This window comes from Macaca fascicularis, chromosome 7, assembly GCF_037993035.2.
Source record: "Macaca fascicularis isolate 582-1 chromosome 7, T2T-MFA8v1.1".
Taxonomy (NCBI): Eukaryota; Metazoa; Chordata; class Mammalia; order Primates; family Cercopithecidae; genus Macaca; species Macaca fascicularis.
In genome coordinates this window covers 51965437-51977858 of record NC_088381.1, presented here as the reverse complement: position 1 = coordinate 51977858, position 12422 = coordinate 51965437, and the positions used below count along the sequence as shown (strand labels likewise).

At 54.2% G+C, this 12422-nt stretch overlaps 1 protein-coding gene and 1 long non-coding RNA gene across 6 annotated transcripts in view; one reads left to right on the top strand and one right to left on the bottom strand.

Annotated features, from left to right (window-relative positions):
* Nucleotides 1-11879, top strand: part of SCAMP2 (secretory carrier membrane protein 2) — a 31578-nt gene extending 19699 nt beyond the window's left edge. Inside the window, exons 2-10 of one of the 5 annotated variants that reach the window (XM_045395785.3) lie at nt 272-340; nt 802-900; nt 1427-1555; nt 2736-2853; nt 3449-3574; nt 4253-4412; nt 6181-6282; nt 10040-10160; nt 10408-11879. In XM_045395785.3, coding sequence (XP_045251720.1) covers nt 272-340; nt 802-900; nt 1427-1555; nt 2736-2853; nt 3449-3574; nt 4253-4412; nt 6181-6282; nt 10040-10160; nt 10408-10542 — 1059 coding nt within the window. In that variant the 3' untranslated portion in view covers nt 10543-11879. The remainder of the gene's footprint in view (nt 1-271; nt 341-801; nt 901-1426; nt 1556-2735; nt 2854-3448; nt 3575-4252; nt 4413-6180; nt 6283-10039; nt 10161-10407) is intronic. The other 4 variants (XM_045395781.3, XM_045395782.3, XM_045395783.3 and 1 more) reach the window with 4 other exon arrangements.
* Nucleotides 5783-12297, bottom strand: LOC141407217 (uncharacterized). The gene is made up of 3 exons (XR_012415186.1): nt 12085-12297; nt 7425-7617; nt 5783-6090 (listed from the first exon to the last, which is right to left on the bottom strand). It is a non-coding gene; the product is annotated as an uncharacterized lncRNA (long non-coding RNA).
* Between the last annotated feature and the right edge of the window lie 125 nt (nt 12298-12422).

Sequence of the window (12422 nt, the reverse complement as noted above, 5' to 3'; positions counted from 1 at the left end):
GTACCAACAGGAGCCTGTGTGGTGTGTACTCTCAAGCTTCTGGGTAAAGCTTGCTCTGGGTCTCTCCTGGGCTGAACCTTTTCCAGGAAGGGAGAAGGGACTGCAGCTGTGGTGTGGCAGGGGCAGGCACAGAACCCTTCCAGAGAGAGGTTTCTCAGGGTCCCGGGAGCGTGATCAGCAGCCCCACTTCAGTCAGGCGTCACCGGCTCGCCCGCCGGCCCTGGCCAGGGTTTTCTCCTCTGTGTCTGAGGGCTCTTTTTCACCTTCTCAGGATCCCTCTGTGACCCAGCTGACGAACGCCCCGCAGGGCGGCCTGGCGGAATTCAACCCCTTCTCAGAGGTTGGTGAGCAGGCCCTCTTTCCAAGTCCCGTGACCCTCTGGGGTGGTGCTGGGGTCTCCAGGGCAGGGAGCCTTGGCAAGGACAGAAGCAGCTCTGAGAAGCGGCAATCCTCAAAGGGACAGTCCTAACATGAACCTGGGAAGCAGGGTAAGGATGGGAAAGCCACCAAACGCTCTGTGAAATTCTCCCCTTGAGATCTGTGACCAGGGCCCCTCCCCAAGGAGGTCAGGGCGATGCCCAAGAGTGCTGGACCCAGCGAGCCCAGGGGTGCTGGGTTAGGGATCAGATGGCCTGAACCTGAGGCTTGTTGGCTAGGAAGCCACAGGGGAAGGCCCAGTGCAGGCCCCAAGGGAGTCCCCTCACAGTCAGGGGCACATCACCCATCCTGCTGTGGGTTTGCCCCCTCATCACCAACTAGTGGAGTCCCACTCACTTCTGTCCTTTGATTTGTTCCATGTAGACAAATGCAGCGACAACAGTTCCTGTCACACAACTCCCTGGGTCCTCGCAGCCAGCGGTTCTCCAGCCATCAGTGGAACCAACCCAGCCGACCCCCCAGGTACTGCTGACAAAGAACTCTGGTCTTTTCTCTCCAGTGAGGGAATCACCCAGACCAGTAGCTGAGCCCTGAGGCTCGGGGCAAGCAGAGAGCCTTCAGCCTTGGCCCCCTAAGGACCCTTTTGCTAATTTGTTTGGAGCTGGTCACCTACAAGTAGAGGGGCTGCTCTGCCAATTAATAGCCTTACTCCCTGCATCCCATCCACCACCACCACTGAGAAATAAGCTCTACTCACCAGGCTGGGCTCCTTGGTGCCTCCAGAGAGGGCATTTGTCCCTGTCGTACCCCTCCAGGTCCTCCTCAGGCCTTTGACTTGTTCTCTCTTCCTTGGGGCCCAGAATCTCTCTTTTTTTTCTTTAACTTCATTGATTCTCACCTTCCTTCCTGTCTTCCTTTGTCCCTTCACCAAATACTGTGAATCTTTTCTGCTTTGTGCCTGGTGCTCCACTGCACTGCCTCACTGCCCTCCCACCGCGCTCCTCGCTGCCCCTATGAGCGTGACCCACGGTGGAGTTGTGTGTTGCAGCTCCTGCTTAGACAGGCCGGCAAGTTCCCGCCTGCCCAATTCCTGGCAGCGAGCGAGCTCTCAGAGAGGCAGATGCTCCTAGGAGGAGAAAGTATTCTCAGAGACAGCTACATGCAAAAGCTTCCCAAGGTAGGCCTAGTGTAGATGAGCAGGAAGAAGGGCAGGGCACCCGGAGCCTGCCCAGCGCTCCTCCCAGGCCCCAGAGCCCTGTGGAGGTGAGGCAGCCCTTACATGCGGAGGTGCCTTTCTGTGCAGCTGGGTGGTGGGCTGTAGGGAGCTGGGTCCTTCTCAACTGACGTCACAGACTTGGAGGAGGTCAAGACCCCCAGCGTGGCACAGCGGGGTCAGTTCTGCTCCTGCTTCTGCCACCAGTGCCTGAAACTTCCCTCCCCAAGGCAGCCTTAGGTCTTTGAAGAGTTTTTGGAGAGGTTGGTGTGTGTATACATGTGTGTGTACACATTTGCCTGGTTTGTCATCCTGTGAGATGACCAGTTTGAGATCTCTCCCTAAAAAGGACTGGAGTCTCATCTATCAGGAGGAACCTGGCCCTAATGGCAGCAGCTGCCAGCAGGTGCAGGGCCCCGGGGCCAGGTCTGTTCAGCCTCATGTACAGTCAGTCCCTTACTGTCACTCAGAGGCTCTGCCCTGCCTGAAGAGGAGATAAGCATGGACTCTGCACACCACTAAAGCCAGGCAGGGCAGGGCTACACCTAAGGGGCTGTCCTGGGGTATAGCCAGTCGCAGTTTAGGGGGACCTCAGGAGGCAGCTTCTGGGGGCAGGCCAGGGGACAGGCTGCTTGTGCAGATCCTGAGGCTCAGGCACACGCCATCTGCCCTCACATGTCTCCCCTTTCCACTCACTGCTAGCAGGCTTGCACTGTTTTCCTTCTCATACATACACCCAGGCTCTTCAAATGAGGCTTGGGTCTGTGGGTTTCTTGTTATAGTTTAGTTTCTTGTAAGGTCTTTTTCCCAAAGGTCACAATCACTGAGCTCTGCCTTGACCCAGTATGAGGAAGAGGTGGAGAAGCCACTGGGGATAGTTTTCCCAACTCAAGCTTAGGGATGAGGGCAGAGGAGAACCTAGTCATGGCCAAGGGACCAGGAAGGTGCGGGGGCAGTGGAAGACAGGTTGGCTTCTCTAAGGTGGTCTCTGGTACCTAAGACACTCTGGGAGGTGGGGACTGCTTCTGGGACTCCTTGCTGGCTGTCCCTGCCTGGGGCAACGCCTCTCTGCCTGCCCACCCAGGCTGACACTGTTTCTGTTTGTTGTGTCTGGCTGTCCCTGTACCTCCCCTGTTCTCTCCAGGCTGCGGTGTCTGCAGCCCAGGCAGGCCTGCTTCGGCAGCAGGAAGAACTGGACAGGAAAGCTGCTGAGCTGGAACGCAAGGAGCGGGAGCTGCAGAACACTGTAGCCAACTTGCATGGTAAGGGAGGCTGCTGGGGCCTGGGGCTGCCCTGCCTGGCATAGATGAGTATCCTGAACCCTGTGTGGAGGGCCTCCCAGCATTCACCTTGAGCTGCCTCAGAGTTTTGTGGGGCTCTTCTCGTCACAGGACACTGGTCCTAGGAAGAGCAGTACGTTGCAAGTCAGGAGACCTGTAGTGTGGTTGTAATGGCTGTAGATTACTTCTGCACTCCTTCCTAGCTCTAAAATGACTTGATTCTTTGATAGCATAGGGGCATTGGTCCCACAATTCCTTGCTAATGGTGATGAACTGAGTTATCACACTTGTGGGCTGCTTGTTAATAAAAATAATCACTTAGGCCATTTAGCTCTCTGTATTTCCCAGTGCATTTGGGATCTATTATCTCAGTGTGAGCTTGGTGGTATCTCTTTGGGTTCCATTCCTGTTCCATCCCACTCCATGCAGACTCCAAGCCCTGCTTGCTGGAGCCCCTCTGGGAACCAAGCCCTGCTTGCTGGAGCCCCTTGGCCCATACACTGTGCTGGCGTGCACGCACCTCGATGCCCCTTCTGAGGCTGGGCCCTCACCTCGTCACTCCTTTTCCCCCACACAGTGAGAGAGAACTGGCCCCCTCTGCCCTCGTGGTGCCCTGTGAAGCCCTGCTTCTATCAGGATTTCTCCACAGAGATCCCTGCCGACTACCAGCGGATATGCAAGATGCTCTACTATCTGTGGATGTGTGAGTCCCGCTCCTGCCCTCCAAGCTTAAGGGCGAATTGGGTGTGACTTCAGAGCCCCATCTTGGCCCTGGCTGCTCCTCCCTGGTATACAGGCTTTTAGCAGACTCCAGCCTTCCTCAGTGCCTGGGCTGGGTTGGGGAGGTGCCTCTGCCCACAGGCTGCCCCCTGTCTGGAAACCTCCTTGAAAGGGGCAGTCCAGACCACAAATCGCGGAGGGTGGGACTAACTAGAGGCTTCCAAGTTCCTTCAGAGCTCACTGCACTAAAAGGCCCTCCTTAGGTGAAGGCCTTCCCTGTCCACAGGCCTGTGGATTCTGAAGGGTAAGGAAGAAGACTTCTCCAGCAGCTCCATCGGGGGCCATCCAGGGCCAGGGAAAAGCATTGCTAAAGGAAAGACTTCCTTCCCCAAGGACCAGCCCTGGGTCTGCATCTTCCCTCCACACCCCTCAGACACCCGGGCTGTCCCATCACCTCTCAGGAATGTAGTTTGATCCCTGGTTTTGAGGTCCCATAAAACCAGGATTTGGGAGCTATCCCTGCCTAGGTACAGAGTGGGCTCCTCTGTCTCTGCAGCTGCCTTCGCAGCATGAACCTCACCTCTCCTAGGGAGTGGCCGCCACATTGGAGCCCCTCAGCCACCGTGGCGCAAGTCATAACTCTGTCCTGTCCCCTCCCCAGTGCATTCAGTGACTCTGTTTCTGAACCTGCTTGCCTGCCTGGCCTCGTTCTCGGGTGACAGCTCCAAGGGAGTGGACTTTGGCCTCTCCATCCTGTGGTTTCTGATCTTCACTCCCTGTGCCTTCCTTTGTTGGTACCGACCCATCTATAAGGCCTTTAGGTGAGTGAGGCCGGGGCAAGGGGTGAGATTTTATGGCTGGCACCCCAGGTAGCAGGCTAAGGGCTATAGGCCCTGGGACCCCATCCAAGTCTTAGAGCAGAACAGAATGTAGGGAAATCCACGTTCCCTACATTCTGTTCCTCTGTTCCCACCCAGAGCAGAGACTGGGGGCCCTGTTCTTCAGTTTCTGTACCTGAGGTCTACTCTGGGCCCTGTCCTTGGACCAGGCACAGGAGACTTAGAGAAGGGACCTGCCATCCCACTGCTCCCAGTCTAGCTGATGCCGTTACTGGGAAGAGGGAGGGGACGCTCTTTGGGAACTGCCTTCTGAGGCTCTAGGGTGTGCTTCTCTGGTAGTGTCAGATGAGTGCTCTCCAGCGCTCTTCTCCATGACTATTGATGCTTCCCAATAACTCAGAGTGCCAACACCTAAGCTAGATACTGGGAACATAGCTGGATACACCTTACAGACCCCCAGGGGTTCTGGAATTGTACCTCAGGGTTGATGCTTTCAGGGCTGTGAGCCCAGCAGGCCCTGGGAAGAGGGGATAGGGCAGTGGCTGAACCATCCCTGTACCATTGGAGGCCCTGAACCCTCATTGTTCTAGCCCTCAAGGACACAGAGATGGAAGTCCTCAGCTCTTGAGAGAGTTTTGTCTGGTGTCCCCTATTCCCCAAATATTTTTTTCTTCCACTCAGATGTACAGGTTTTGTTTTGTTTTGTTTTGATTGTTCTTTGTTACTACGTATCCTTAAGTTCTATTGTTTTTGTTTTTTTGTTTTGAGAGGGAGTCTCACTCTGTCACCCAGGCTGGAGTGCAATGATGCGATCTCGGCTCACTGCAACCTCCCCCTCCTGGGTTCAAGTGATTCTCCTGCCTCAGCCTCTGGAGTAGCTGGGCTTACAGGCACACACAACCACACCTGGCTAATTTTTGTATTTTTAGTAGCAATGGGGTTTCACCATGTTGACCAGGCTGGTCTTGAACTCATGACCTCAAGTGATCCACCTGTCTTGGCCTCCCAAAGTGCTGGGATTATAGGCGTGAACCACCGTGCCCGGCCTGTTTTGTTTTTTTGAGACAGAATCTCTCTCTGTCATCCAGGCTGGGGTGCAATGGCACAGTCTCAGCTCATTGCAACCTCCACCTCCCAGGTTCGAGTCTCCTGTCTCAGCCTTCCAAGTAGCTGAGATTACAGGCACACACCACCATGCCCAGCTAATTTTTGTGTTTTTAGTAGAGACAGGGTTTTGCCATGTTGGCTAGGCTGGTCTCAAATTCTTGGCCTCATGCGGTTTTATTATTAGAGATTTATGCCTTTGGCTTAGTTTTTCTTGCCTGTTATGAAACGCAAGTACTCCAGAAGATGGAGTGTTAGGCTCTTTATTTTTTAATTTACTTATTTTTCTGAGACAGTGTCTTACTGTGTTGCCCAGGCTGGAGTGCAGTAGCACGATCTTGGCTCACTGCAGGAGCGTTAGGCTCTTTATATTGTCCTTTGGGGGAGCAACTTTATCAGCTCTTTGAGGAAGGGGTCAAGCACTGACCCCTTAAATTGGAAGGCAGTGAAAGGCAAGCTCTTCTTGGTTATGGTGGGGTATGTGTGTGTGTGTCCCTGTGGATGGTGTGGCTGGGCCCCTGGAGCTCTGTCTCTTGCCCATGCTGCCTCCTGGCTCCTAGAGAAAAGAGATGTCACACCAAGTAAGGATGCTGAGGAACATGGCCCAAGCCCTCTTGTGACTTCTCATTTCTCTCTCTCTCCACAGGTCCGACAACTCTTTCAGTTTCTTTGTGTTCTTCTTTGTATTTTTTTGTCAAATAGGGATCTACATCATCCAATTGGTTGGCATCCCTGGCCTGGGGGACAGGTGAGACCTGGGCATCACAGAGGGAATTAGGCTTTGGATAGGGGACTCAGCCTCTCTTGCCCTGTTTTCTAGCTCCCAGAGAGCCCCGCCAGTGCCCTGCTTTTCCCGTGGCGGGGAGTGGGTGAGTGGGCCAGCTCAGATCTGCTTTGGGCCTTCTTTCCAGTTCTTTATCAGTAGCCACTCACTTTTTTTTTCTCCTTGATACTAAAGGCATCAAAAGACACACATTATCGGTCGGGCGCAGTGGCTCATGCCTGGAATCCTAGTACTTCGGGAGGCCAAGGCAGGCAGATTGTTCAAGCCCAGGAATTCGAGACCAGACTAGGAAACACAGGGAGACCTTGTCTCTACCAAAAATAAAAAAAAATTAGCCTGGTGCAGTGGCATGCACCTATATAGTCCCAGCTACTTGGGAGGCCCAAGCAGGAGGATCGCTTGAGCCCAGGAGGTTGAGGCTGCAGTGAGCCATGATTGCACCACTGGATGCCAGCCTGGGTGACAGAATGAGATCCTGTATCAAAAAATAAATATTAAAATAAAAAGACACTATCTTTCCCTGCTCTCCACTTTCTAGGGTGTTGTGGGTGAACTTGGTTTGACTCTTTAGGCTACCATGACAGTGTCTTGCACTGGATTGCAGCCTCTTCCTTTTCTCCTGCCACACCCTCCTGGAAGCTGATGGATGCCCAGGCCTTTGCAGACTGGGCTGCGACTTTTTTCAGATGCCTTGTAACTTAAGGAGACAGGTCCCTCACCTCCCCTGGACAGGCTTGCTTCTTCTGGCTGCCCTCTTTGAGCATACAGCTGGTTTGAGTTTCCAGGATACCTCAGTCCTCAGCTCAAAATTAACCTCAAAAGAAAAGCTGATGGCTGATGTTTTCCTTTCTGCTCCAGTGCACAGGGAGCATTGCAGAAAGGTCAGACTGGCACTTGGCTGACAGCCTGAGCCTGGAAGGGCGGTGCTATTTTGGTCCCCTCCCTCCGGCAGAGCTGGCAAGTCCAGAGCAGTGGGGAGAGAAGGGCTGCCTCCCCTTACCCTCCAAGCAACTGCACGCTGCCCCCCCACCACCCCTCATGCTTCTTGCCCTGCTCTTGTTAATCTGGTCCCTTTTGACCAGTGACCCAATTTCATTACTCATTACCTAAGACAGACCCTGCTAGAAAAACTGTGATTCATGACGGCCGTTTGCACCTGGACTGGGAATCAGAAGGCTTGAGTTGGCTGGGTGCGGTGGCTCACGCCTGTAATCCCAGCACTTTGGGAGGCCGAGGCAGGTGGATCACTTGAGGTCAGGAGTTCGGGACCAGCCTGGCCAACATGGCAAACCTTCATCTCTAAAAAAAAAAGAAAAAAAAAAAAAAACAAAAAAATTAGCCGGGTGTTTTGGTGGGAGCCTGTAATCCCAGCTGCTCTGGAGGCTGAGGTAGGAGAATCGCTTGGACCTGGGAGGTGGAGGTTGCAGTGAGCCAAGATTGCGCCACTGTACTGCAGCCTGGGCGAAAAGAGTGAAACATCATCTCAAAAAAAAAAAAGTGTTGCTGTGTCACCCAGACTGGAGTGCGGTGGCAAAATTATAGCTCACTATCACCTTGACCTCCTGGGTTCAAGTGATCCTCCTGCCCCAGCCTCCTGAGTAGCTAGGACTACAGGCATGCACAACCATGCCTGGCTAATTTTTAAAATTTTTTGTAGAGACAGGGTCTTGCTAGCCGAAGCTGGTCTCAAATTCTGGCCTGAAGTTATCCTCCTGCCTTGGCCCCTCAAAATGCTGAGATTACAGGCATGAACCACCGTGCCTGGCCTACATTAATTTTTGTATATGGTTGAAATAAGTATTTAACTTCATTTTTCTATATGTAGATATCGTTGTTCCAGTACCATTGGTTGAAGAGACTATTCTTTCTCTTTGAGTGGTTTTGGCATCCTTGTCAAAAATTAATTGACCGGCCGGGCGCGGTGGCTTATGCTTGTAATCCCAGCACTTTGGGAGGCCGAGACGGGTGGATTACCTGAGGTCAGGAAGGAGTTTGAGACCAGCCTGGCCAACATGGCAAAACCTCATCTCTACAAAGAATACAAAAATTAGCCGGACGCATTGGCAGGTGCCTATAATCCCAGCTACTCGGGAGGCTGAGGCAGGAGAATTGCTTGAACCTGGGAGGCGGAGGTTGCAGTGAGCCGAGATCATGCCACTGTTCTCTAGCCTGGGCTACAGAGCAAGACTCAATCTCAAAAAAAAAAAAAAAAAAAGAAAGAAAAAGAAAAATTAACTGACCATAGGTGTATGGGTTTATTTCTGGAATCGCAGTTCTATTCCATTGATCTGTTGATCTATATGTCTATCTTTATGCCAGTCCTACACTATTTTAGTGACTGTAGCTTTGTAGTAAGTTTTGATGTCAAGAAATATGAGAATATCCCTTTTACAGATGAGGACATGGGGCTCAGACAGGTGACAGCAAGTTGGCCAGTGATCCTCCTTCCAAGAAGGTGGGTCCTCAGGAGTGAGCAGCCACGCTTTCCATACTCCCCACCAGCAAAGCATCAGAAAAAGGCCCAGCCCAGTGCTACTTTATTTATTTATTTTATTATTATTGTGTTTTGAGATGGAGTCTCTGTTGTACAGGCTAGAGTGCAGTGGCGCGATCTCTGCTCACTGCAAGCACCGCCTCCCAGGTGTTCACAACATTCTCCTGCCTCAGCTTCCTGAATAGCTGGAACTATGTAGACACCTGCCACCACCACGCCTGGCTTATTTTTTGTATTTTTAGTAGAGACGAGGTTTCACTGTGTCAGCCAGGATGGTCTCAATCTCCTGACCTCGTGATCCGCCTGCCTTGGCCTCCCAAAGTGCTGGGATTATAGGCGTGTGCCACTGCGCCTGGCCCTTTTTTTTTTTTTTTTTTTTTGGGAGACAGGGTCTCACTCTGTTGCCCAGGCTAGAGTGCAGTGGCGTGATCACGGCTCACTGCAGCCTTGAACCTCACAGGCTCAAGTGATCCTCCCACCTCAGCATCCCGAGTAGCTGGGACCACAGGTATGTGTGACCACAGCCAGTTAATTTTTTTTTTTTTGAGTCGGAGTCTCGCCCTGTCACCCAGGCTGGAGTGCAATGGCATGATCTCGGCTCACTGCAACCTGCACCTTCCAGGTTCAAGTGATTCTCCTGCCTTGGCCTCCCGAGTAGCTGGGATTGCAGGCGTGTGCAACCACGCGCAGCTAATTTTTGTATTTTTAGTAGAGACAGTGTTTCACCATGTTGGCCAGGCTGGTCTCCTGATCTCAAGTGATCCGCCTGCCTCAGCCTCCCAAAGTGCTGGGATTACAGGTATGAACCTGGCCTTTTTTAATTTTTTGTGGAGACAGGGCCTCCCTCTGTTGCCCAGGTTGGTCTTGAACTCCTGGGCTCAAGTGATTCTCCTGCCTCAGCCTCCCAAAGTGCTGGAATTACAGGCAAGAGCCACAGCACCCAGCCCAGTGCTACTTCTGACTCTGTGAAGGCAGCAACCACATCCTCCCCTTCAGACCTCACATAACCAGAAGATTCCCCTTGTGAGTGGGGTAGTGTGGGCCCGTCAGCCTTCATGGAGGTCTGGCCTCACAGGCCAAGGGCTTCTGGCTCATAGGGCTCCCTGTGCTGTGGGGAGATGCCAAGGTGATGGTCAGGACACAGTGGCCAGTTGGAGAAGAGCCCCTTATGCTGACTCTTGGGGCCCACTACCACTTTGCTCCCTCTGGCCTCTTCTTCCCTTATAGCGGTTGGATTGCAGCCCTGTCTACACTGAAGAACGGGTCCCTGGCCGTATCAGTCATCATGATGGTGGTGGCTGGCTTCTTCACCCTCTGTGCCGTGCTCTCAGTCTTCCTCCTGCAGCGGGTGAGTGGTGTGGGCAGGGCTGACAGCAAATGGGAGGAGGCAGGCAACTGTTTTGCCACGAGATGTTCTTCACCACTGCAGTTGGGTCTCCTAGGCTCCCAAAGGTCCAGCACCTTTCTCCGGGGATCTGGGTGGGGGGTCAGGCAGTGCCGGGCTTCTGGTGACCCCTTTGGGAGTATGTCCTGGATGGCTGGGTTCCTGGTGGGCCCAAAGGGCAGGCTCCTCTCACCCCACCCCTCTTCGCCAGGTGCACTCCCTCTACCGCCGGACAGGGGCCAGCTTCCAGCAGGCCCAGGAGGAGTTTTCCCAGGGCATCTTCAGCAGCAGAACCTTCCACAGAGCTGCTTCATCTGCTGCCCAAGGAGCCTTCCAGGGGAATTAGTCCTCCTCTCTCTTCTCTCCCCCTCAGCCTTTCTCTCGCCTGCCTTCTGAGCTGCACTTTCCATGGGTGCCTTATGTGGTGGTGGTTGTGCCCAGCACAGACCTGGCAGGGGTCTTGCTGTGGCTCTTCCTCCTCCCTCAGCGACCAGCTCTCCCTGGAAGGGGAGGGACAGGGACTTTTTTTCCCCCTCTATGTACAAAAAAAACAAAGCTCTCTTTCCTTTTCTAGTGATGGTTTGATAGGATTCTTTTGTCTCTGGAAGCAGTGGGACTGAAGTTCTCTTCATCCTGTGCACACACAGACACCCCCACACAGTTGGGATCACAGGCTGACCTGGGCCCACCCCAGCTGGAGTTTTCTGCCAGGGTCCTGGGCCTTGACTCCCCCACCCTGCAGGCCTGGCCTGAATCTGGCTTCTCAGACACAGCCCAGCCCTTCCTGCCCCGGCTGGGGATAAGCCTCTCACAGGCTCTGGTGGACAGATCTGTTCTCCAGGTCACTCCAGTGGTCTCCAGGCTTCCAGAGAAGGCTGGTTGCCTCAAGTTCTTGCCTGCCTCATAAATGGATCCAGAGAAAACTGGCTGCCTTCGGCTCTTCCCTGCCTCACATTCCTCATAAACGGATTCATAGCCCTTTAGCCCCCTGCACCCTCCTGCAGGGGACTGCACTTTGAGCCCTCTGGAGCCCTCCCTTGCTGAGCCTTACTCTCTTCAGACTCTGAATGTGCAATGCGGTTGGCTGGGGTTTGGGGACGGGAAGGGACCAAGGACACTGACCCCAAGCTGTCCTGCCCAGCGTCTTCCAGGAGGGCAGGGTCTGCCTGTGCTGGTGAGGTTGGTTTAGCCCTGTTTACTGTGACTTCCCCTCCCCTGAGGGACGGCTGCCTTTGCCTCTGCCTCAGATGCCACCTGCCCTACCCATGCTCCCCATCAGCGGCATCCAGAGTTTCAGGAAGGGCAGGGCCAGCCAGTCCAGAACCGCATCCTTCAGCAGAAACTGATGAGCCATCTCTTGGAGGGCCCCCTAATACCCGGTGGAGTCTGGCTCACACCCCGGTGGGGGGTGTCACTGTGATGGACAACTAGGAGTCCACCTTTAAAACCAGCACCCTGTTCCCCCAGGCTGCCGAGCCGGTGTGTGGACTGGGGGGCCTTCCCACAAAACTAGCCTCCGGCTCTAGGCCCCAGGCAGCCGCAGGCCCCAAGCCACTGAATGATACTGGCAGCGGTTGGGGTTTTATAAACTCCTTTCTGGTATTTTTTCCCCTCTATGTACAAATGTATATGTTACGTCTCAATTTTGTGCTTAAATAAAAATAAAAAGACATTTTCAGACAACACTGGTCCACATGTCTGGTGGACTTGGGAGGACGAGGCAGCCCACAGGATTAGGGGCTGGGCGCTGCTGCTAAGATTGGAGAGCCGGCACAGTTAAGATGCAATAAATAGGTCCTCAAGGCCCTTCCTCAGAAAAGTGAAAAGCAACTGGGAGGCCCGGGAAGCCAACGCGGCCTCCTCCAAAGAGGCCTTCTCGTTCCAGTACCTCTGCTTTCAGAGCTGCGGGTCCTGGGCAGGGGCCCTGGAGGCCTCCCGGACGCCGTCTCCCCCACACACGTCCGCTCCTCTGGAGCCCGCGTCCTCACGTGGGCGATCTCAAGACGCCTCTGCGCCCGCTGGGAGTCCCCGGAGACCGCGCCAGCAGTCCTCCGCTCACTTCTAGGCTCGCGGGGCCTCTGTGTCCCCACGTGGGCCCTGCAGGAAGTTGCCGGGCGCATGACCCGGCGAGGTGTGGGGACGGGGGAGGGGCACCGGGAGCGGGGCGGAGCCGCGTCTCCGATGCGCGCTGCATTTCCGGCGGGCGGCGCTGGGGGCAGCGTGGAG